The sequence below is a fragment of the Canis lupus genome, chromosome 32, assembly GCF_048164855.1.
Source record: "Canis lupus baileyi chromosome 32, mCanLup2.hap1, whole genome shotgun sequence".
NCBI lineage: Eukaryota > Metazoa > Chordata > Mammalia > Carnivora > Canidae > Canis > Canis lupus.
Genome location: NC_132869.1, coordinates 20,552,852 through 20,578,141, shown reverse-complemented (window position 1 = coordinate 20,578,141; position 25,290 = coordinate 20,552,852). Strand labels below are relative to the sequence as shown.

At 36.2% G+C, this 25,290-nt stretch overlaps 1 protein-coding gene and 2 long non-coding RNA genes across 8 annotated transcripts in view; 1 reads left to right on the top strand and 2 right to left on the bottom strand.

Annotated features, from left to right (window-relative positions):
- The window catches only part of DMXL2 (Dmx like 2), a 152,571-nt gene extending 135,415 nt beyond the window's left edge, over positions 1-17,156 (top strand). For 2 of the 4 annotated variants that reach the window (XM_072808511.1, XM_072808510.1), the window contains exons 30-44: positions 1,360-1,490; positions 2,042-2,127; positions 2,732-2,933; positions 3,769-3,886; positions 7,115-7,177; positions 7,942-8,028; positions 8,104-8,225; positions 9,822-9,960; positions 10,630-10,690; positions 10,819-10,946; positions 11,469-11,546; positions 12,774-12,865; positions 13,515-13,567; positions 14,808-15,025; positions 15,744-17,156. In XM_072808511.1, coding sequence (XP_072664612.1) covers positions 1,360-1,490; positions 2,042-2,127; positions 2,732-2,933; positions 3,769-3,886; positions 7,115-7,177; positions 7,942-8,028; positions 8,104-8,225; positions 9,822-9,960; positions 10,630-10,690; positions 10,819-10,946; positions 11,469-11,546; positions 12,774-12,865; positions 13,515-13,567; positions 14,808-15,025; positions 15,744-15,953 — 1,788 coding nt within the window. In that variant the 3' untranslated portion in view covers positions 15,954-17,156. The remainder of the gene's footprint in view (positions 1-1,359; positions 1,491-2,041; positions 2,128-2,731; positions 2,934-3,768; positions 3,887-7,114; positions 7,178-7,941; positions 8,029-8,103; positions 8,226-9,821; positions 9,961-10,629; positions 10,691-10,818; positions 10,947-11,468; positions 11,547-12,773; positions 12,866-13,514; positions 13,568-14,807; positions 15,026-15,743) is intronic. The other 2 variants (XM_072808513.1, XM_072808512.1) reach the window with 1 other exon arrangement.
- On the bottom strand, positions 5,036-15,590 carry LOC140622796 (uncharacterized). Its single transcript, XR_012022460.1, has 2 exons — positions 14,753-15,590; positions 5,036-5,487 (listed from the first exon to the last, which is right to left on the bottom strand). It is a non-coding gene; the product is annotated as an uncharacterized lncRNA (long non-coding RNA).
- LOC140622791 (uncharacterized) lies at positions 15,674-24,020 on the bottom strand. Of its 3 annotated transcripts, none has more exons than XR_012022455.1 (5): positions 23,684-24,020; positions 20,977-21,223; positions 20,663-20,768; positions 17,542-17,614; positions 15,674-15,871 (listed from the first exon to the last, which is right to left on the bottom strand). It is a non-coding gene; the product is annotated as an uncharacterized lncRNA (long non-coding RNA). The 3 variants fall into 3 exon arrangements; XR_012022454.1 differs by having other exon boundaries at positions 20,663-20,771; positions 23,684-24,019; XR_012022453.1 differs by lacking the exon at positions 20,977-21,223 and having other exon boundaries at positions 20,663-20,771; positions 23,684-23,998.
- Positions 24,021-25,290: the final 1,270 nt, after the last annotated feature.

Genomic DNA, 25,290 nt, shown 5'->3' with positions numbered 1-25,290 from the left:
TTCCATTGATAAGTTATTTCTTTTAATTACTTACTTTATTATCCACTAAAAAATGGTATCTTTCACCTTAAGAAGATTTCTCAGCTAACCTTGTCTATTTTTCTTCCCTATGAAACTTTAGAATCATTATGAAGCTTCAAAAAAGGAAAAGAAATCCTCAGGGGGATTTTTATTACAATTAACTTAAAACCTATAAATTAATTTGTAAAGAATTATAGTTTTACATGTCTCAGTCTCCTTATATAGCTTTTAGAAGGATTTATGATTTCCTTCACTATAGCTCTCTGACAATTTTCATAGTTTTTCCTTTGGTATTTATGTTTTTCAGTGTGTCTTTTTTTCTTTAGACTTTTCTAACTAGTTATGTAGATATATAAGAAAAAGTCTTGGTTGTTAATATTTCTGTCACATATATTTTATTTAATTTTTTATTGAATTTTAGGTGACATACGGTGTTAAATTAGTTTCATGTATATAACACAGTGACCCAGTATTTGTATATACATTATATTGTGCTCACCACAATAACTGTAGTCATTAGCTGTCACCATACAATATTATTACAGTATTATTAATTATATTCCCTTAAGCTATACTTTTCATCCCCATGAATTATTTATTTTATAACTGGAAGTTTGTACCTCTTAATCCCCTTCGCTTATTTTGCCCATCTCCCACCCCCTGGCAACCACCAGTTTATTCTCTGTATGATTCTGTTTCCATCTTTTGTTTTTTATTTTTATTATTTTTTTTAAAGATTTTCATTTATTTGTGAGAGAACACACATGATTGGGGGAGAGGCAGGGAGAGATAGAGGGGGAAGTAGATTCCCTGCTGAGTGCGGCTCAATCCCAGGACCCCGAGATCATGGTCTGAGCCAGAGTCAGCTGCTTAACCAACTGAGCCATCCAGGTCCCCCAGTTTGTTTATTTTTTATATGCTACATATAAGCGAATCATGTGGTAGGTACTTGTCTTCTGTGTCTGACATATTTCACTTAGCATAATACCCTCCAGGTCATCCATGTTGTTGCAAATGGCAAGATCTCATTCTTTTTAATGTCTGACTAATATTTCTCTGTGTGTGTGCCATGTCTTCTTTATATGTTCATCTATCAATCAGTGGACACTTAGATTGCTTCCATTACTTGGCTATTGTAATTAATGCTGCAGAAATGTTTACATTGTATCTAGCTATTCACTTATTTTATGGAATTTGAGAATTTTGCATAGTCTTTTTTACTTTTCTAGGTCTAGTATTACTTGTGAAAGGAAATTTTTACTTAGAAAACACTTAAAATGTTCAATATTAAGATAAACACCAATTATGTATTTAAAAAATAACTGTCTTTTATTGCAGCCGTTTCTCCCTTTGTCTGATAGTGGTGTTATATATGATTCTGATGAAAGCATTCATAGTGATGAAGAAGAAGATGATGCTTTTTTTTCGGATACACAAATACAGGAGCACCAAGATCCAAATTCTTATAGGTAAATAAGGATTCTCTCTCTCTCTCTCTCTCTCTCTCTCTCTCTCTCTCTCTCTCTCTCTTCTGGTAAAAAAAAAAAATCCTGATGTTAGTAATTTTAAGTAATAGTATGAATTTATACAAGAACTGACTTCTATTTTCAGGTTAGTAATTCTGTACCTTTGAGGTAAATTTCTAGACAGTAGAATCTTTCATATCTGGTTTCAAAGAATAGCTTACATGTAGAGGAGAAACACATTTTTAGTGAGAGAAAATACATAACTTATTTGATGTGCTTTTAGAACTTATATATATTCATTGATATGCTATTAGATTCCATGTGACTGTGTGGTAAATCTTTTTCTATTAGGTAATTTTCAGATCTTCTAAGTATGATATATTGTTACATATTTTCTATTTACAGAGCCTACAAAGGTTTAAGTTTTAGAAAAAAAACAGCTTTTTTTCTGGGTTGGATATTGGGTTAAACAATTGATAGGAATCATTATTATGCTTCTCTCCTGATGTTATTTTCAGTGAAGGAGAATTTGTTTGTTTATTTCCTTTGAACAGCTGGGCTCTTCTACATTTGACAATGGTTAAGCTAGTACTTCACAATGTCAAGAATTTCTTTCCCATTGCTGGATTAGAATTCTCTGGTAAGTAAGTAATGTACTTAAATACAGTAAGTAAGCATCAAGTTTCTCTTCATAAAAATCTATACAAAAGAGCATTTGGTACTAAAAATGGGAGATTTTTAGAAAGATTTTATTTATTTGAGAGAGAGAGAGCATGAGCAGTGGGGAGGAGCAGAAGGAGAGGAAGAAGCTGAGCAGGGAGGCTCAATCCAGTGTGATCATGACCTGAGACAAAGGCATATTCCTAACCGACTGAACCACCCAGGCACCCCAAAAATTATAGATACTATGTATTGTGTGTATTTTGTATACAAATTGTGTATGCTTGTATATTTTGGGCTCTGGTCTATGGTTTTAATTCATGCAAGCCAAGAATCATTGTTTACCCACAGGGTTCAAAGAGCAGGAAATCAGACTAGAGAAGCAACACATTTTTCTCAGAGAGCTGGCTTTCTGTTTGTTAAAAGCACTAAGAATTCAATATGTATATAAGATTAACATTTTCAGATTTATTTGTATTTTTAGAGGTTTGGGCTCTAAAAATTCAGATTTTTAAAATATGTGGATGGTGATCAGCATTTTTTTTTTTAATCAAAGCAAGATGACATTTTCTATTGCCTTTTAGAGTTGCCTGTGACATCACCATTAGGTATTGCTGTGATTAAAAACTTGGAGAACTGGGAACAGATTTTGCAAGAGAAAATGGATCAGTTTGAAGGTCCACCCCCTAACTATATCAATACCTACCCAACTGACCTTTCAGTAGGAGCTGGACCAGCTATTCTTCGAAATAAAGCAATGCTAGAACCTGAAAATACTCCATTCAAGTAAGGATGCTTATAATACTCATGAGAGTGTAAGCTGGTTTAATTTTTCTGGAGGATAGTTTGGCAAAATATGCCCATATCATGCTTATATATAAAAACACTCACAACTTTGAACCTGCAATTCTGTTTCTAGCAGTATATGTTAAGGAAAACAAATCTGGATAGAAAACATTTTTCCCAGAATTACCTATAGTTCGGTAGATGTTACTTTTATAATCAGAAAAAGCAAATATTGTATTTTTGCCATTATTTTAAGAACCCATACACAAATATTTTGGAATAATAATCTACATATGCAAACAAGGTGCTGCTGATGTTTTGGCAGTAGTTTATCAGTAAACACAGTGGTTTTTTTTTTCACATTAAGGTTTTTTTTATTAATGTTTTGATTTTCTACCTGCCCCCTACCTGTCCTTTGGATTAGCAGCATGCTTTTTGTGAGGCACCTGTCCCATAACGAAAAGTATTGCTGATAAACTTGGAAGAACAAGGCTTTTTAGCTTTGTCGGGCTATTAAAAAATGAAATCTGTGACTTTATATTCATTGGTGATATTATGTAACCAACAGAACCAATTCTACAGTATGATTTAAAAGGAGAATAATAACTTTTTTTTACTTTCAACCTGTTCATTCAGAGAACCTGTAATTAGAGAATTAATTGCTAGATGAAGGAATGATTTTTAAAATAACTAAAAATTAAAAGAAAGACAAATTATAAAATTTTGTTGAGCTTGATGATGCAACTTATTTGCAATAGATAATGGATTTTTTTTTAAAGTTTTGCAAGCATATTTTCTACAGAGTAAAATAGGATATGTTAATTTTTTCTAATAGATCCCGGGATTCTTCCGCACTTCCAGTCAAACGGCTGTGGCATTTCCTTGTTAAACAAGAAGTCCTTCAAGAGACATTTATTAGATATATTTTCACAAAGAAAAGAAAACAGAGTGAGGTATTTGAAAAAAATTTTCTGTTGTAGTTTTTGTTTAGTTTTAACATTTTTAATGAAGTCAGTGCTTGATTTACTTTTTGCTTGGAGTAAAAGCAAGCATACATTGCTTGCTTTTCATACATTGTGGGTAAATAGTTTGCCAAACTACAATGAATTTCTTTTCTAAGACTAAATCTCATAATTTTCATTTTATAACAATGAAACAACATAGGTCTCTTGGTAAATCATGTATAACCAAGTGAAAATTGGTACTTCCTTTGCAGTACTTGGCCATTGGGCTTTTACAATTAATAAATCCTGTGATGGATGATTTGGGTAATTTAATATATAAATGAGCATACTCTATATTATGATTCTATGAATATCATTTAATTAGAAATCTAACATAGCCCATTAAAAGCCTCTTATTTATTTAACAATTAAAAATGAACAGGATAAACTTTAGAAGCAGGAAATTCAGGATAATTTTGTGAAAGAATAAACTACAGAAATACCAGTATGATATGAAGTTTGCTCTTACAAAGTGAGGCAGAGTTCTGCATTGCACAGTGATTTTTAAGCTAAATATAAATTAGGAATGTAATGCCATACAGGGTTCAACAAGAATCAGGAATTTGGGCGACTGGTACTTTAGAACTTAAAGTTATCTCTTCCTTATAAAATGAGTGGTGCACAGTTCTGTTATATGAGCATATCAGTCCATTTGACTGCTTAATGAGGTAATGGGCATTTTGGAGAGTGTTCAGAACAGAGTATCAGATGACGTTAAAGATTTGGCAAACAAAATCTATGAGAGAAGAGCAATGAATTATATTTCACTTAGAAAAGTGAAAACTGAGAGGGACACTTTACATGGCTCAGTTTTCCAAGGTAAAATATAGAACTGCATCTCCATTTTCCCCATACCTGGGGTAGCAGGACCTACCCAACTCATTCTCTTCATTAGTTACCCACACCTAGATGGTAATTGTGGTCAGCATTTTGAATAGTCATTTATTTTCTGTATGGATTTAAGGTTATGTACCTAAATGAAGTAGGGGAAATGAGCTGTGGGGATTCTTTTGAGTCTTAGAGAAGCCTTTTGGATAACAAGATCCAGATGGTATTGAAATCATTGGTGTGTAGGGTTTGTCAGGGAAATCACAGAGCCAAATTCTTCGCCTCTTTTATTCAGTCCACTGTTACAGTATTTCCTATATGATGCTGGGTACAAATTCTGTAAAATAAGATCTAGAAATCTAAGAAATAGATTTAACATAAAAGATATGTTATTTCCAGAAAGCCAATATACTGAAGGATCTATTTTTTTGAGTGTTTAGTTCTTCAAATTATTAAATATAATGACTCATTGAAAATATACTTTATTATTCATAAGGTTTGTAGCAGTGATTTGGTTGGATTGTCAGAGCTTTGGAATACAGTGGGAAGCCAGGGGTCTAGACTGCTGGGACCCTCAGTCTTGTTCTTCAGGATCAGACCTGTCCTTTCAGGTTTCTGTCTTCTTTAAGCTTCTCCCTCTTTCTGCCTCTTAATCTCTGTGTTCTTGGGATCAGCAGTCCACGCTGTGTGTTCTCTTCAAATTTTCTACCAGCAGAGGGTCTCTATGAAGAGGGAGATGGGATACAGATAAATTGAACATTTCTTAAAATGCTGTGTAAGCATTGGTTGGCTCCACAGTTGGGAGGTAGATGGTAAGAGTTTGGACGGGAGGAAGAATTTTTATCATAGACCCTTTTGTACCTTTTCAATTTCAAATTATTGAAAGGAATTACTGTCTTGTCCAGTGTTATCCAATTGAACTTTCTGTGATAATGGAAATTTCTATCTGTTCTATACAATATAGTAGTTAGCAGCCATATATAGTGAGCACTTGAAATGTGGCTAGTGTGACTTGACTTTAATTTAAATGTAAATGGTCATATATGGTCAGTGGCTATTGTACTGAACAGCACAGATCTGCTAAAAATTTGCTTTCATTAAGGAAAAAAATTGAAAAAATGTTAAAGCTGTTAAGACAAAATAAAAACTGGTCACTAAGCTCAGAAATATGGAACATTTATCAAAACTATCTAGTAAGAGTGGTTTATTTTTTTAAATTGTTAAATAGGATTTTGGTACTCATTAATTTGATAAATTCAGTGAATTGACAAACTAATCCTAAAAGTTCTAAAATGTTGCCTTATTTTAAAAAATTACTTAGAAAATTAACCTGCAAAAAAAAAGAAAGAAAATTAATCTGCGAAATGCTGATATTTTAGATATATTCATCAGAAGATACTTTTACTCATACAGTATATTAAAGAAGAATATTCTGTAAGACAATTTTTTGTGAAATCAATAAATATTGCAAACTCAACTACTTGATTAAAGGCAAACAGGTTCTTCAGCAGTTTGGCTTTTGCTGATTGGGCCTTGCACACATTTACTTTTTTGTCATTGTCCATTGCAGCAGCCCTTAGATTGCTGAAGGCATGCAAAGAGAATTTGGCCCTTTTGACTAAAAGTGAAGCAGCCACTTCTATAAAGGTATTAGGAGGAGTGTGTTGCTCTGATCAAACCTTCACAGGTTTCCACAGCAGAGCAGAACTGTTATTTCTGATTGTAGCCATCCTTCATCAACCAAGAGCAAGATCTTTATGTGATTTCTTTCCTGTGCCCCATTTAATTAAACATTTCTTTACTTACAAGGAGAAAAATTCGATTATAGTAAATAACTGATGGGAATTCTAATCCCTGACTCCTCCTTCGTGGATATATTTCTTATGAGTATGAGTGAATGATTATGATTACTTTGAATCTGTGTTCAGAAATAGTTTTAATTTGTACTTGAAATAGCCTGTAGGATAGGGATTTATATTTATGTAGTATAGAATGCAACTTCTCATTCAGGTAGGTTTTATTTTAGAGATTGTAGCTTAAGATAGTATTTTACGTTACATAACTGGTATGCAAATAACTCATTTCTATTTTGAAACACAGCCTTTTATATATGTAGTAGTCACATTAATTTTAATTTTGCTTGTTTTGCTTTGTGTTGTGTTCATCTGATGACATTGTGTTTTACTCAGTTTTTCTTTCTTGATTTTGTGCTTTAAAAAGGAAAGTTTACAAATTCATTTTACCATCTTTAAGTTATGGATTGACCATTTTAGTTTGAAATTTTTCATTCTCTTTGTAATTTCATTTCACGCATGTGTTTTGTATTTGTGACGGTGTGGTGTTATTTAGTCTGTAGAAGAACATGTGGAACAGGTCAAACAAAACTACGTAGCAGAAGATTACCGCAGCAAGGTAGTGTTCCATGCTCTTGTATTTAGCTCATTCTCAATGTTCAAGGAGCTAACCTTCATCTCTAGTACTAACCATGTTGGCTAATCAGAGTACTCATTGCTCCCATACACGTCAGTGGCATAGGTTAGGAAATACACCACTGTTTCCGACTTGTTCTTCCTAAGCATTGGTGCTTCTCTTTCCTTCTTCCTGTTCCATCTTCACATGTTCACCTTGCCAGTCTGTTCTCAAACATGGTTGTTTTATCTTTCCTCCTTGATTCTGCATCTTCTTTCCTTCCTGTCACCTTTGACCCTAAGCCAGTGCACCTTCTCATCAGTCTCTTTTATCCTTTTCTAACTGTTCTTTACAGCTTTTACTTATTCCTATCTTAATATCCTATTTTTAAAATGTTTAATTTCTCATATGACTCCTTTGACTTACCCTCTTTCTCCTCCACTCTTTGCCTCTTGATGTATTCACATTCTTACTGCAGTATCTGCATGCTTTTGGAAGAGATGCGAGCGGTATATTGCTGTTACAAATACTAATGAAAAGTATGCTAGCTATCTCTCATCACGATGGAAATCTTTATAATCGGGGTAATAACAGGGCATCAGAGAATTTAAGCTAATTCCAAAGCTAATTCTCAACATACTAAAATTCCTTTCTTCTTCCTGCTGCTATTACATTTTCTTCGTACCCTTCTTTTAATTTTTGTGGAATATGTGTGTGTGTCACATGTTGCTGTATGACAACTGAAACTGCCAATAAACATTTTGTAGGTTGAAGCTGATCTGGGCTATCCAGGTGGAAAAGCGAAAATCATTCATAAGGAATCGGATATGATCATGGCATTTTCCATTAATAAGGTAAAATTAAAATCATTATAAAGATTGTACTTTTTTTTTTAAGTGAAATTGCTTTAATTATTGACTGCTCTACAGGCGAACTGTAATGAAATTGTCTTGGCTTCAACACATGATGTACAAGAACTCGATGTTACTTCTCTTTTGGCCTGTCAGTCATACATATGGATTGGAGAAGAGTATGACAGGGAATCCAAAAGGTTAGTCTGTCTTGTGTAGTCCATTTAAAATGAGGCTTTCTTAAAAAAGAACCCCTTGGGGATCCCTGGGTGGCACAGCGGTTTAGTGCCTGCCTTTGGCCCAGGGCGCGATCCTGGAGACCCGGGATCGAATCCCACATCAGGCTCCCGGGGCATGGAGCCTGCTTCTCCCTCTGCCTGTGTCTCTGCCTCTCTCTCTCTCTCTCTGTGACTATCATAAATAAATAAAAATTAAAAAAAAAAAAAAGAACCCCTTAAATCATTATGCATATGATTTGAATTATCTTGAAAAGTATATATGTCTCTTCCTTTATTTAGGTAGGAGACAAACATATAATTTGTTTAGCTGCCAATAAAAGGCTCTTCTTACATCAATTAACAAATTACCCATACTTCTTCCATCAGACATGGAAGTATTCATAGTTTTGGAGTCAGAATAATCATGAACACCAAAGCCTAATGCCAGTAATTACAACATTGACATTTAAGCTCAAAGAAATGTCAGGAATTACATACTATTCAGTAAATTTGGCTGATTTGGCTGATTTAGTTATCCCAATCAGATAACTAAAGTAAATAGCAGAATCCAACAACATATTAATTAGACTGATAAGTCACATTTACTGAGTAATTATCACTTTTTTCTTGATTATTACCTGATAAACATACCTTTTTTACAGATAAAAATGTAGACAACTCTGCTTTTCATTTTTTAAAAATTTTTATTTATTTATGATAGTCATCACAGAGAGAGAGAGAGAGAGAGAGAGGCAGAGACATAGGCAGAGGGAGAAGCAGGCTCCATGAAGGGAGCCCGACATGGGATTCGATCCCCAGTCTCCAGGATCACGCCCTGGGCCAAAGGCAGGCGCCAAACCGCTGCGCCACCCAGGGATCCCCAACTCTGCTTTTCAGTAAAGCTGTGGGTACTGCACCAACAGTATCTCGCAATACTTTCCTATTTTGGGGTTCCTCTTCCATATCTGTCTTCCCTCTTGCTTTTATCCAGATTCTTGGACATTTTATGTGCTTGAGAATGGTGCATCGTAGCCTCTCACCTTGTTTTGTTAGGTTTTCTGTTTTGTTAGCATATAATATTACTAGGTTTCAGTTTCCTGCTTCAGAATTGATGTAACCATGTAATATGATACAATCCATCATAAAATTTGCTTTAACATTTTTATGTGATGATTACTAATACTTGAAATCTTAAAACTCAGATTTCTTTAAAATGTATGAATTTGATGCATGGGATACCTGTATTTGAAGAGACCTTATAATCTTTTCCCATACATGATAAAAAGAATGCTTGTGTTAAATCCTTGAAAACAAACATTTGTTCCAGCCTGTACAGCAGTAAAATTGCCCCTGAAGAACATTAGATCTATACATTTTGTCTTAAGAGAAAAAAGTGAACTAGTACTAAAATTTAAAATTGCCTTTGAATAGAAACTACAGCTAAGTTTTTCTTATGGATATTTTTTCATTCTCTATAAGTAAAGACTGTTCTATTGGGTACATAAGCAGTCCTGTAATTGGAATTTGTGTTTAAGAGAAAATGGAACTTTCACAGTAACACACGAATATTTTTCACAGTTCAGATGATATTGATTATCGTGGTTCCACTACAACTCTTTATCAACCCAGTGCAACATCCTATTCAGCAAGTCAGGTGCATCCACCTTCATCTCTGCCATGGCTGGGCAGTGGACAGACTAGCACTGGAGCTAGTGTGGTATGTTTTTTTTTTTTACTATTAGGTATGGTTTCTGGATATGGACTCAAAAATAAGTTGAAATCACTTTGACTTAGGAATGATCCTAAAGATCAGGGGCAGTGACTCGTTATAACCCCATCATAATAATAGCTAAGATAGCGTGACTGTGTCAGGTGCATGCTTTCCCTCACAACAACCCTAGGTGGTAGGTGCTTTTATTATCTCCCATTATCATTTTATTTTATAGATGAGCAAACTGAGAGGCACCAAGTGGTAAAGCAGAGAAAGAGGAGTTGTGTCTACTACAGGTGTTTGAAAAATGTATCTATAATGTTGTTGTTAGTCACTGTAGCTGAAGGGGTCCCACTGTCATGTTCTGAAGACTCTAGAGATACTCCTGATTGTCCTCAGGGAGGGCACTTGGAGGAGAGTTCCCTTTGTCACTCGGTGAAGCTGCTTGGTATCTGCCCAGTCCATAGAGGCCAGGGCTATGCCAGTAAGTGACTGGTTCTGCAGCCTGTTTGGACAGATGTCAAATGTGAAGTGGTTCCAAAAACCTACAACAGGGCATGTGTGAGTAATAATCGAATTGTAAGAGCATAAAGATTATGAGAATTGGAGTTGGCCTGAAGTGTATTATTATCTATTCTATGATGCACAAAATGAATTTTTTATCTTCTTTTATAGCTTATGAAAAGGAATCTACATAACGTTAAGAGAATGACGTCCCACCCGGTCCATCAGTACTGTAGGTGTTCTATTTATGATCCAAGGCATTGTATAGGCCTCTGTCGTTTTGAAGTTCATTTATAGAATGGGAAATATTGGAACTCCTGTAGCTTTTTCATATATTGTGCTTTTCCTTTTGTGTTTCAGATCTTACAGGTGCTCAGGATGGTAGTGTACGAATGTTTGAATGGACACGACCTCAGCAACTTGTCTGTTTCCGCCAAGCTGGCAACGCAAGAGTTACCAGGTTATATTTTAATTCACAAGGCAACAAGGTTGGTTCTTGAGACTTACTGCTTAATTCATGTGAAAAATATATTTATGAGTATATGGTTAGTAACACTACATCTAAAAACCAATTCAGTGATCTGGATTTATGCTGGGCAGGCAGTTTATTGGTGTCTGCTTAAATACACCCTTGGCTCCCAATAAAGCACAGCTCTTCAAAATTCTGTATGGCTCAATCATCCACTTAAAGATATTAAATACTATGAAGGTAAAGAACTCTTTCTGTTGAGTGTGTTGGTGGTACCTATAAGCACAGTCAAGCACCTGAGAGAAACCTTCCAGTTTCTTACTAAATTATCTTAGAGATGTTTGGAGGAAAATGAAATGGGTACAGAAAAACACTTAAAAGGTTGCAGGATATTTATAGGGCCTGACTTTCTTGGGAACTACAGTAATAGAAATAGGTGTTGGCAGGACGTTAAGTGATGTTTGAGTGACTCTTCATCAATGATTTTGCCTCCAATATGCTTACTAAGAAGCTGTGTTTAATATTTATGCCATTCTTATAGTGTGGTGTTGCAGATGGAGAGGGTTTTCTGAGTATCTGGCAAGTAAACCAAACTGCATCAAATCCTAAACCTTACATGGTAAGTATCACTCAGCACTCCCAGAGAACATAGAGGCTTTTTTGAAAACTCTAACTTATTGATAGATTTCTAATATAGTATCGAAAATGAATCACTATAAAATTCTAACAGGTTCTGTGTATTCTAATTTGCTCCCAAATTTTTCTTACTGGTTATAAATTAACCAATCCCAAGAGGGCATTTCATTCATTAATCCAAACCATATTGAAACATTTGGTGATGCAGACAAATATATCTTTGCTTGGTGGGGGCTCCGGTATAATAGGAAGGGTGGGAGGTAGTGCTATCTTGTGCAGAACTTCTGGCTTCATATATATTTTAATTTTCTTTTCTAGACTATATATATGTTTTTAATTATGTAGATGAGACAAGATATTTCTCTTAAATTAGTACCCTGTACACTCTCATAAAGGCTTTACATAATTGGAAGTAATCTTGAATCTATCCTTTTGCCTTCACTCAGATTAATACCATGATAATTACAAACAGAATAATGTCTCTTTTAAATACCTGGACACCCCCCTGAGTCTTTGCCTCCAAATTTGTATTCATTCACCTGATCTAACAAGAAAACTCATGACTGGCTCAGTAAATCATTTCCCCTGGTGCTTGGAATATCCTTAGGAGTGGTTGTGGGCAGCCATAAGCCTGCAGATTATTTGCAGGACCTCTTTTGACCTTGATTTTATTATTGCTAAAAATCCTCACGTGGAAGGGAAGGCGAGGGCAGGAATGTGGAGGTGGTAATAAAGGGTGAATATTTGCATTTAGGTTACAAAATTAATATGACTTGAGTTCTTCACATTGTAGTCTCAGACTACTAGAGGGGCATGTAGGAGTTTCCCTCCTTGGGTTATTATTGTTTATTATGATACAGGTTATTATGGAAAGTTTATTAAATGTATTTGAGATTATTAACACTGAGTTTGACTGGGCCCTTAATGTAATGAAATGGCTTGGTTAAGTTCATCCTGTTCCTTTGCTAGATAATCTAAAGAAAAGCCCTTTAATTCTATATTTTTACCAACTCTTCCAATTTTAAAATATTATTGGATATTAGCTAAATATGCAAATAATAGGTAATTTCTTTTATCACTTATTCTTTATTCTAGGTTTTTAACAACTGTTCTTACTTCATGCATATACTACTAGCAGAATTGTGTGTTTGTGCGATACTGGAATATCTTGGACTTTTAGGTAACATCATTTGTACTTTGTTTCTTGTAGAGTTGGCAGTGCCACAGTAAAGCCACAAGTGACTTTGCATTTATTACCTCTTCAAGTCTAGTTGCCACATCTGGACAGTCCAATGACAATAGGTAAGTTGACAGAAGCATAATAAGAAATAAGCACATTTTAAGCAGAAAGGTATTCTTGCTACAAAATATGGATTTTTTTTTTTTTACCTAGAAAGGTTTTTCCATCTCAGGAATATAAAAACTTTGTTGCATAATTCTTAGTAGTTTTCCTTACCAAAAAGAGAAAAGCAAATACTCCTAAGGTAGGCTTTCAATAAGCATATGTGATTATGTTAAAAGCTTTTTTTTTTTTTTTTCCCCTTCCTGTCAGGTTCTTGAGACTCTGTAGCCATCATTGATGCTCAGTATGTTTCTTTGACCTGACACTGCTTTCATTTCATTGGCAACATATGCCATGAATAATACCTCTAATTTCCTGGCAGTGGTAACCCCTGGGGCTCAGAAGCATCCCTTCCCAGGAAATTGTGTCTCTTTCCCTTGAGTGGTAATGGAAAAGTTGAGGGGTTGGGGACGAGATGGCAGAGACATGTGGGACAATGTGAGACAGGACTGTGTGGTTCAGAAAAGATAAACTCTTAGACATATCCCCAGCTTCTTCCCCTGTCCTAGTTGCTTAATAAATAAGTATAAACAAAAGAGGTAGTAGGATGCAATGAGTAAAAACCAGTAACAAAAAGCACATCATGAATCGTTGTGTTCTCTCTTTAAGAAACGTTTGCCTCTGGGACACACTGATATCACCTGGAAACAGCCTCATTCATGGTAAGTGAGTTAAGGTCTGTGATCATTTTTTTAATACAATATGAAGGAATGCTTTCCTGGTTTTACTCTAACCAGTGTTTTGTTTTTTGTGTGTCGTAAATGAGTATCTGGCTATCTCGCTGAGGTAAATACCCAGCTAGCATAGAATAGTCTTTGTTTTGTGTTCCATTTAGAAAATATGGTATGGAGATTGGTGCTACTACAAGGCTTTTTAGGAATTAGTTGCAAAGTATTTGGGCTCAATAGAAAGGAAATATTTTAACCTTATAAGAACAAGAAATATGAAGAATGCCATTTAAGTATTATTAAGTATTATTCCTTTTATTCCTTTTAAGACAGTTTTCCCAATTGGTGCCTTAAAGATCCCTTTCTCACATGATACTGTTGAGAGAAGGCCCCATGTTCCAGTATATTTGGGCTAAACATAGCTAGGTGGATTCTTTTAAAGAAAGATTTTTCAGTCTTTTTTTATATGGATAGACATTTTGAAAGTATAGTTGTTTCTGTTTTATCTCTTTGCAGTTTTTAAACGTTTTATTTGAGAGAGTGAGAGCGCAAACAGAGGGAAAGGGAGAAGCACACTCCCTACTGAACAGAGAGCCCAACGTGGGGCTCCATCCTAGGGCCCCGGGGTCATAACCTGAGCCGAAGGCAGTTGCTTAACTGAGCCACTCAGGTGCCCCATGATTGCAGATTTTTTTTTCTGTGAATAATTAACAGTTCTTAAAGATTTACCACATACTGGTTTAAGGCTTTAATTATATTAAAATGCAGAGAATCCTGGGAAAGCTAACTCCTTATCTTGTAGCTGGTCATTTTCACACAACTGTAGTTGAGTTTGTTACTTACCTGACAACAACTTGCAATGAGTCTGTATGGGCAGGAACTAGGATACAGTAGATTCTTGTCATGGTGGGGATTAATGTGGTGGCTGAGTGGATCACAGAGAAGCTTGGTCTCCTCTACAGGTTTTGCTTCTACAGGCTTCTTACAAGGCAGTGTAACTTAGTTTGGGCTTAACATTTAAACTCCCTGCATGTGTTTTCATATTGAGGTTACAGATAAGAACATTTTTTCTGTCCCTGCTTGGGATCTTTTTTAAATTCTTGGATCATGATTATAGAAATTGAAATGAAAAATTTGTCAGTAGTTTCTGTATTATCTAAATGTGCATTTAAACATTACCAGAATTGTCAGGATAGAAATTATTTGGGAAGACTTCTTATGTTTCCTCCTTCAGGCTTCACATGCCACGATCATGGTGCCACGGTACTCCAGTATGCGCCAAAACAGCAACTCCTCATCTCTGGAGGCAGGAAAGGCTATGTCTGCATTTTTGACATCAGGCAAAGACAACTGATTCACACCTTCCAGGCACATGACTCAGCTATTAAGGCTCTGGCTCTGGATCCCTGTGAGGAATATTTTACTACAGGTTCGGCAGAAGGTAACATAAAGGTGAGTCAGTACAGGAGGTGGCATGTGCTAAGTGTTATTTGTACATGCTGCTGTCAAGATTGGGGAGCAGCAGCCCCCCTGCAGTCCTTGAAATGAGACTGTAAAATGATGCTTTGCAGAGATATTGAAGGTCTCTTGACACCTTTCCTCGCTTAGTACTGTGGAGTTCTTTTTAAACGGTAAGGGTCTGGAAAACCAGACAGTCAAGCTTATTAGGTCACTGAAAAGCTTTGAAGAAGTCTATTTTGAGTAAAGAATAAGTTAATGCATAGGATTTTTTGCAATGCTCTTTTGGCTCCTCAGACCCTCCTCTCTTTCCCACATTCTGCCCTTAGTATCATCTTTGTTTTGTACAGTTGAGGTGAGGTTTCTGGGGAAATGAGACGGTGGTATGTTTCTTCCTCTATTGCCCCAGGGCTTCCCTTGACATTAGCCATGCATTTAGTTAACTTAAATATCTAACTGAATTAAGAGGGGAGTATCTGTAGTTAATATGAAACTACAAGAGAATGTGAAGAGACAGTGAAAGGTAAGAACAGTAAATGGATCACTTCCCCCCCCCCCCCCCCCCGGGCCAGGGGCTGTTAGGAGAGAGGCAGTGGACTAGAAAGTTAGGCCAGTTCCAGGGCAATAGAAGTGAAGGCCATGTTTTTGCTTTTGGTCTTTTTCTTTCTCTTTTTAATGACGTACACTTGGTACTTTTACTCTTTTAAACTAGGTTTGGAGATTGACAGGCCATGGCCTGATTCATTCATTCAAAAATGAACATGCTAAGCAGTCCATCTTCAGAAACCTCGGAGCCGGAGTCATGCAGATTGACATCATCCCAGGCAACCGGATCTTCTCCTGTGGGGCAGATGGCACGCTCAAAACGAGGGTTTTGCCCAATGCTTTTAACATCCCCAACAGAATCCTTGACATTCTGTAGACTTAACGATTGGGGCTTTATTTTTATAAACATTTCAGTTTAAATACACTGTAGTAACTGATAGGCATTTCTGCTTTCCAAGCAGCTGTTCACACACTGGAAACAATACAGAGAATCTCTGTGTAGAATTTGAAACTGATCCAAGCTGAGCATTGCCCATACAGGCTGGTAGAGTGACCGTGCATGTACCTTGTTATCATGCTGACATACTTAAAAACAAAAAACCCTAGTGTTGTATGAAGGGTAGCTATTCTTTACAGCATTTAGCAAGCCTGATTCAGAGAACATTTGAGGTTAGAAATTAGCATGTTAGTAAGTTATAATGGGAAGAACCTTTATACCAAATTAAGGAAGAAAGTGTTGCTGATTCAGGTTTTTCTTCCTAGTCTTACCACTGATGGAAGCATGCCTGCAGGCTCCTGTGTTCAGTGAAGGATAGTCACAAGGTGTGAGATGCTCTAGGTCACCAGAAACACTTTCTAAGCTGTGGTGCAGCGTGAGTGACTAGTTCTCTGCTGGGAGAGGTCATTTCCATTCTTTCCTGCTGATTATTTTTCCTGTTAGTGTTTATACTGAGCTAGTACTGTACCTTGCAATTGAGTGCAAATTTAAATGCAATGTTTTCCTTACAATTTGCACACTCACATTTTTTGGACTGCTAGTTTTTCTATTTAAATATCTGCCTTCATGTTAGGAATGTAATACGTGAACATGACGTATTTGTAGTTGACCAGCATACCAGTTGAGTACTTTTTCTTTCAGGGTTAAACACCCACAAAATTTAAGGCTATGTTGAAACTACACCAATAGAGCATTTCATATCATAATTTAAATGAATGTTAGGCTTTTTGTGGCCAGTTAATAGTTGATGAGATCGGTGATATTATTTATTACCACAGCCTATTGTATAAACTATGCAGAGTTAAAATATTATTTGCTTATAAATTATTAGCCAATGTTGTCATATTTTGATGTACCTCCTTGGTTATGACCAAAAAAATGTTCTTGATATTGAAACCAATGTCTGTGTGTTTAAATGTTTACCAGCAAATTGTCTCATCATGTTAATGAGAATGTTTAATGCCTGTGTGGTAAATAGTAAAATATAATGGCATAAAAGTACCTTTCTCTGAAGGCGATGTGATGTTTGGGCTGTGAAATACTTATGTAAAAGAAAAATAAATGTTATTTGTTAGAGTTTTACCTTAGTTTGGTCTGGTGTTCTTTGATAGTATTTTTAACTACTTATTTTAAATTTGAATAAATATTTAACTGTTAAAAGAATTAAGCTGCTAGGCCGTTCATTTATTCACAGATCCTGAGTACTTCCTGTAGCAGAAGCCACTCTAGGCAACAGGATGCAGTGGTGAGCCAGACAGCAGGCACTCAGCATTGAGGCTTAGTTGGGGAAGAACTAATGTGATGGTACCTTTTCTCATTTATTGAATCAAATGCTGATTTTAGGGCTGACACTGGTGAAGGCGCTGAGCTGGGAATAGTGTTTAGGTGGAGTCACTGCGAGGAAAGGAGGTCTGAAAGCATGGAAACACAAATTTGACAAAAATTGCAAATATAGACGTAGACTTACCACAGTTTAGTACGTAGTAACCAGTGCATGTTGCATCTCCTCCATCTTTGTACTGTTACACTGTAGTACCAGTCTGCATGAGAATAGAATTTTGAAATGAAATTCAGATTTTTACAGTAGCTGCCACCTTCTTTGAGCATTGCTTTACAGTAATCTGCCATGTGTCACAATAATTTTGTCTTAAAAAGTTCTAAATACATTTTAAAAAGTTTTAGGTTTACAAAAACAAGTGAGCCAATACTAGAATTTCTATTTTTCCCCTCCCCCTCAGTTGCACTTACTAACATTTTGCATTTGTGTGATACAATTTGTTACTGCTAGGGAACCAGTACTGATGCATTAGCTAAAGTCTGTGGATTATATTATGCTTCATCCTTTGTGCTGACACTTCAGTGGGTTTTAGCAAATATATGTATCATGTATCCATTACAGAATCATACAGAATAGTCTCTTGGCCCTGCAAGTCCCATGTTCACCTATTCATTCCTCCCCAGGTCCCCCCAACCCCTAGCACTGATCTCTCTACTGCCTTTCCCAGAATGGCCTATGGTTGGAATCCTAGATGATGCAGCCATTTCAGATGGTCTTTCACTGAGCAATATGCAGTAAAGTTCCTGGAGGCTTGTGTGTAGACATAAGTTTTCAACTCTGTTGGGTAAATACCTTAGGTGACATTTTTTGATCTTAGATTAAAACTTTTTACCTCTGTGAAAAACTGCCAAACTGTTTTCCAAAGTGACTGCACCAGTTTGTATTCCTACCAGCAGTGAGTGAATTCTGTTGAGTTGCTGAATTCTGAGCAGTCCTGTTGTTGGACATCCTCATCAGCATTTGGTAGGTGTTTGGGAATTTTAGCCCATTATCAAAGACGTACAATGGTATCTATTGTTTGAATTTGCAATTCCCTAATGATATAGGATGTTAAACATCCTTTCTTAAACATCTTTTCATCTGTGTATTTTCTTTGGTGAGCGGTCTTTTTAACTCTTTTGCCCATTTTTTAATTGGGTGGTTCTCATACTGTTGAGCCTTGTTTTCTTGTTGTTTTAAGATTTTATTTATTCATGAGAGAGACAGAGAAAGAGACAGAGACAGGCAGAGGGAGAAGCAGGCTCCCCACAGGGAGCCTGATTCAGGACTCGATCCCAGGACCCAGGGATCATGCCCTGAGCCACCCAGGTGTCCCTTATCCTGTTGAGTTTTAAGAGTTCTTCATGTATCTAGAATCCAAATTATTTTATCAGATGTTATTTAGCCAATATTTTCTTCCAGCCTGGGGCTTAGCTTTTCATTCCCTGAATGGTGTCTTCCAGAACATAAGCTTTTAATTTTAATAAATTCTAACTCATGCTTTGCTTTCATGGATTGTGCTTTTGCAATTATGTGTAAAAACCCATTTAAAAAAAAAAAAAACCTAAACAATGTCACCTAGATTTTCTGCTTTGTCGTCATCTAGAATTTTACATTTTATATTTAGGTCTATGATCCATTTTTGAATTAACTGTCGCTAAAGACCTGTGTCTAGATTCATTTTTCTGCTCCTGAATGTCCAATTGTCCTCACACTATTCTTTGGAAAGGCTAACTTTTCTCCACTGAATTGTCTTTGCTCCTTTGTCAAAGATTATTTGACTATATTTGTATAGATACTCTGCTGATCTATTTGTCCTTTTGCCAGAACCACACTGTCTTGATTACTGTAGCTTTGTAGTAAATCTTTCTTGAAGCATTTTCTGCACCTATTGATTAATCTGATTTTTCTTCTTTAGTCTATTGATATGACAGATTACATTAATTGGTTTTTAAACCTTGAACCAGACTTACAAAACTAGAATAAATCTCAATCATGGTTTATAATTCTTTGTATGCATTTCTGGATTCAGTTTGCGAATATTTTATTGAAGGTTTTTGCCTCTGCAAAATAAGAAGTTGGTCTGTAGTTTTCCTGTCTTGTAATGCCTTTAGCTGGTTTTGGTATTTAGGTTAAGACAGGACAAGTTAGGAAGTAGCTCTGCCTCCATTTTCTCAAAGATTTTAAATAGGTCTTGTTTCTTCAAATACTTGGTAAGATTTACCAATGAAACTTCTCTGAGCCTGAGGCTTTCCTTTTGGAAGGTTAGTTATTTATTTAATAGATATAAGCCTCTTAAGATACTTTTTTTTTCTTTTAGATTTTATTTATTTATTCATGAGAGACACAGAGAGAGAGAGGCAGAGAGACAAGCAGAGGGAGAAGCAGGCTCCATGCTGGGAGCCTGACGTGGGACTCAATCCCAGGTCTCCAGGATCACGCCCTGGGCTGCAGGCGGCGCTAAACCGCTGAGGCATCCAGGCTGCCAAGTTACTTTTCTTGTAAGGCCCTGATCTCAGGGTCTTTGGGATGAAGTCCTGCATGGGGCTCCCTGCTCAGCAGGGAGTCTTCCTATAACCTCTCTATCTGCCTCTCCCCGACCTTATTCTGTCTCTTTCAAATAAACTAAATAAAATCTTTAAAAAAAGATACTTCTAATTTTGTGAATTCTGGTAAATCATATCTTTCAAAGAATTAGTCCATTTCATTTAGATTATCAAATATGGGCATAGGTTATTAATATATATTTTCCTTTTAACATACATGGGATCAATAATGACCCCTGTCTCATTTCTTTTTTTTTTTTCTCATTTCTAATATTAGTACTTTCATGTCTTTTATTTTCTTAGTTCACCTAGCTACAGGTTTTTTTTTTTTTTTTTTTTTTAAGTAATCTACACTCAGCTGGAGGCTTGATCTCACAAACCCAAGATCAAGAGTTGCACACTTGTGGACTGGGTGGCTCAGAGGTTTAGGGCCACCTTCAGCCCGGGGCATGATCCTGGAGACCTGGGAATAAATAAATAAAATCTTTCAAAAAAAAAAAAAAAAAAAAAAAAAAAACCTAAGCTACTTTCAAGTAACCTTATACCACATCATAGGTAGTACAGGTACCTTATGACACAGTATTCCCAATTGCTCCCTCCCATTACTATAACATTGCTGTCATTTCTTTTCCTTGTCTATAATCCCAATATATTGCCACTGTTATACTTTGAACAGTTATCTATTAGATCAATTATGAATATGGAAAATAAAAGTTTCATTTTACCTTCACATTTCTTTAATGCTCTTTCATTCTTGATATAGATCTGTTTCTGACTCATAATTTTCGATCTCTCTGAAGAACTTCTTTTAACATTTCTTGGAAGACAGGCCTACTGGCAAAAGAGTCCCAGTTTTTACTGATCTGAGAAAGTCTTTTCTTCACTTTGGAAGGGATAACTTTACTGGATATAGAATTCTAAGTTGGTATTTCCACCCTCCCCCACCCCAATACTTTAAATATTTCACTCCACTCTTCCTTCCTCTCATGGTTTCTGAAAAGAAGTAGGACAAAATTCTTATTCTTGTTCCTCTACTTACCTTAATATGTTGGTGGGCTTCTGGTGGTAAAACCCACAAGTGTGGGGTCCCTTAAGACTTTGCTCCAGGAGTCTTTAACCCTTAAGCTGGTCCACACTCAGCCTCCAGGAATTACTTTTTAAGTCTTCCTACCAGTAACTGGCTCTGGCAGCTTCTACTTGAAGTAGGTGGTCATTCACTGTATTTGCAGGTCTCTTCAGTTTTTAGAGTGGCAGTTTCCCCTGTGCTTTCACATCCTCTAATGGATCTAAGAAAATGTGTTGATTTTTATATTCTGTGCTTTTCTTCTTGAGATATGGACAGGAATGATGACTTCCAAGCTCTATTTATTCAGGCTGAAACTGGAAGTTCTACTTAAGTGTTTTTATAAGCATTATCAACTGTGTCTGTAACTAAAATTTTATTGTGCCAGGATATAGTTTATAAAAAGGTACATTTGTATGAGTCAATGTTATATACCTAGAATACTTATATATTTGGGTTCCACTGGAAGTTTTAGAGGAGATTGAGATGCAATTATGATGGTATTTTCTCCAGGGAAATGATTATTTATGGATTACTGACTGTACACACTAGCCCTGGGCTAAGCTACTTACATAGATTATCTCACTTCCAAAACAAGCCTATGAGAGGTTGTATCTATTGTTAGAGATAATGCATTTTTAAGATCCCTATTTTCAAATGAAAAATTGTTGAGACTTAGAGAATTACTATAACTCAGTTGTACAGGGATTCTAAATTAGTTTGACTCCAGAGTTCACACTCCCTTAATCCTACATTATATTATAAACATTCCCCACAGATGTGGAAGTCTTCTCCACAGATTCCTGAAGCCCCTGACAGAAATCTATGCTAGATATCTAATGCTAGGCTACTAGATCTTTGAACTCCATGGGAGATTATTTAACATAAGCTATATAGACACAAAAGCTTAGGACCCAAAGCAGACAAAAACAAAACAAAAACCTTTGACTTGCTTCCTACTCAAAACTCAAATCTGAGTCTTGGTTCCTGTGTTGCTCCAAAGTAAAGGTGAATATACACAATGATGAGAAGAGCTGGAGGGAAAAAGCTTGTGAGATTTTTATTACCCCAATCCCTAAGAAAAACTGACCCCCGCTTCCTCCTCAGGGTAGGAGATTTCAAGCCTAAATGCTCTGAGAGAGAGATTTAAAAGGAGGTAGAGAACTTCCTACTGTCAAAGCAGTAAGAAGCTCTAGATTTACCTGCTTACTTGAAACAAAAAAATTATATAAAACAAGATATGGGACATCAGGCAGTGAAGGACAGGGATCCCACAGAGGTAAGCATTATTACTGTCCCAACTTACTACCTGAAGAAAATTTCTAAGCCACAAGCAAGGAAGGAAAGCCAGCAAAGCTTGATGGTCTCTCCAAGTTACCAAATAGAACTGGGCATCTGGGGGAGCACAAGATAGAGTGGACTGAGAAGGCTACGAGAGAGGTCTGCAGAAGTGCCTCTTCATGTGTTCAGCTGAACATGAATCAGTGCATCTGTAGGAGGAAACTACTGGTGGTCAGGAAAAGGAAACCTCATAATTCATAGGGTGTTAGGTACTAATAAGAGTTTTGCTGCATTAATGGGACAAAAATCAGCGAAAGACTAAACACTGCAGTAGTGTCACCTAAGAAGCCTAAAAAGGAAAGAATTAAGCTATTTCCAAGTTAATTGCAGCTCAAAATATAGTTCCAGAATCTTTACAGAAATACAAAAAGAACCAGTAAGGTAAAATTCATAATGTTTGACATTTAATAAAAATTACCAAGCATGAAAAGAAGTAGGCTATGAGCCTACTGAGGAGAAAATTCAATCCATCAAAAAATAGTCCAGAAATAACACAGGTGATAGTAAAGGATATTAAAATAGTTATTATAAGTGTATACTATATGTTCAGAAGCTTTAGACTGGAGAGAATAAAGCATTAAAAAATCAAAACTTCTAGAAATGAACTACAGACTACAATATCTGAGATGAAAAATACACTGGATGGGATTCACAGATTACACACTGCAGAAGAAAACATTACTAAATGTGAAAATAGAACAATAGAAACTCCCCAAAGAAACAAACATTAGAAGAAAGTAAACAGCCTCAGTGAGTTGAAGAAAAACCATTAAAAGCCCAATATATGCATCCTGGGGTTCCTACATAGGAGTAAAAAATATATAATTAAAGAAATAAAGGCTTACAACCTAAGGGAAGATGGTGGAGAAGGAGGACCCAAAGCTCACTTCATCCCATGGATACAGCTATGTAACGTTCACATCAGTGTAAATAATCCAGAACATGACCTGAAGACTGGCAAAACAAACTCCACAACTAAAAGTAGAGAGGAGACCACATCAAAGAAGGTAGGAAGGGCAAAGATGCTGTTTGGAAGGGAAACAGACCATGGCCATTCGTGGTCTGGAGAGAACTGGTGGAGCACAGAAGGCTGATAAACAGCCTATCACACTAGAAGACAGATCCCCATTACACTTAGCTCTGAAGGCAACAGGGGCCAATTCTTAAGTTCTTAATAACCCATGGGACTTAAAGCCTGGAATTTTAAAACTCAGGCTTGGCTTTGGGCTCTGGGTGAGTCCCCGCATTTAAAGGGACAACACAATAAACAGCCAGTGAAAATCCAACATGGACGCAGCAGATTGAAAAAGGCGTAGAGCAGAAGGGAGGGAGAGTGACTTACTCATCTCAGAGTGTGGTTCCAAGAGGCAGGGAGCACAAGGAGACTCCTCCAGGAACAAAGGAGCTGGCATGCACCATTTCCCTGCCCTACCCCCTCAGCACAGACACACGGTCACCTACAGAAACCATGACACTCACTGCCTAACTTGCTTACACCAAGCCCCACCTCCCTGCCCCACACTTTGGTCTCATTTTCCAATATGGCACACACCTTATTAATATACAACCCACCCAGCCAGGGGCCAAACATAGCCTACAACAGGCAAAGAGCTTCTGCTGAGCCACCCAGAGATCCCCAGGAGCTGGTTTTTTTAAAAGGATCAACAAAATAGCTAAATGTTTAACCAGACTCATTAAAAAAAAAAAAAAAAAAAAGAAGAGAAGGAAAGAAAGAAAGAAAACCTGAACAAAACCAGAAATGGTGGTAAAAAAAAAAAAAAAAAAAACCACAGAAATAAAAAGAACTATAAGAGAATGTTATGAGCATTTATATGCCAGCAAATTAGACAACCTGGAAGAAATGAATTCCTAGTAACATATAACCTACCAGAACTGAAGCAGGATGAAACAGAAAATTTGAACAGACTGATTACCAACAATGAAGTTGAATTGGTAATCAAAAAACTCCCAAACAAAAGTTGAGGACCGATGTCCTCATAGGTGAATTCTACCAAACATTTAAAAGACAGTTAAAACCTATTTTTCTCAAACTATTCCAAAAAATACAAGAGGAAGGAAAGCTTTCAAATTCATTCTGTGAGGCCAGCATCATGCTGATGCCAAAATCCGATAAAGGACACTACAAATAAAGAGAACTACAGGCCAATATCTCTGAAGAATGCAGATCCAAAAATCTTTGAGAAAATATTAGCAAATGGAATCTAACAATATATTAAAACAATGATTCACCATGATAAAATGGGTTTTATTCCTAGGATGTAAGGGGGGTTCAATATTCACAAATCAATGTGATACATGACGTCAAAAAGAGAATGGACAGAAACCTTGTGACCACTTCAGTATATGCAAAAAAAGCATTTGATAAAGTGTAACATCCACTCATGATGAAAACCCTAACAAAGTAGGTTTAGAGGAAACATAGTAAAGCCCATATATGAAAAACTCATAGGTAACAACAATGGTAAAAAACTGAGATTTCCCTCTAAAATTGGGAACAAAACAAGGATGTCCACTCTCACCTCTTTTATTCAACATAATACAGAAAGTCCTAGCCATGGTAATCAGACAACAAAAAGAAATGAAAAGTGTCTAAATCAGCAAGGAGGAAGTAAAAATTTTACTCTTTGTAGATGACATGATACTATAGATAGAGAACTCTAAAGACTCTACCAAAAAAAAAAATCAGTAGAACTGATATATGAATTTAATAAGGTCATAGAATACAAAATCAGTATACAGTAATCTGTTGCAGTCCTATAACTAATATTGAAGTAGCAAAAAGAGAAATCAAGAAAATAATCCCATTTACAACTGCATCAATAATAATAGAATCCTTAGGAATAAACTTAACCAAGGAGCTTAGAGACCTGTACTCTTAGCACAATAAAAAACATAAAAGAAACTGAAGGTGATGAGCACTGGGTGTTA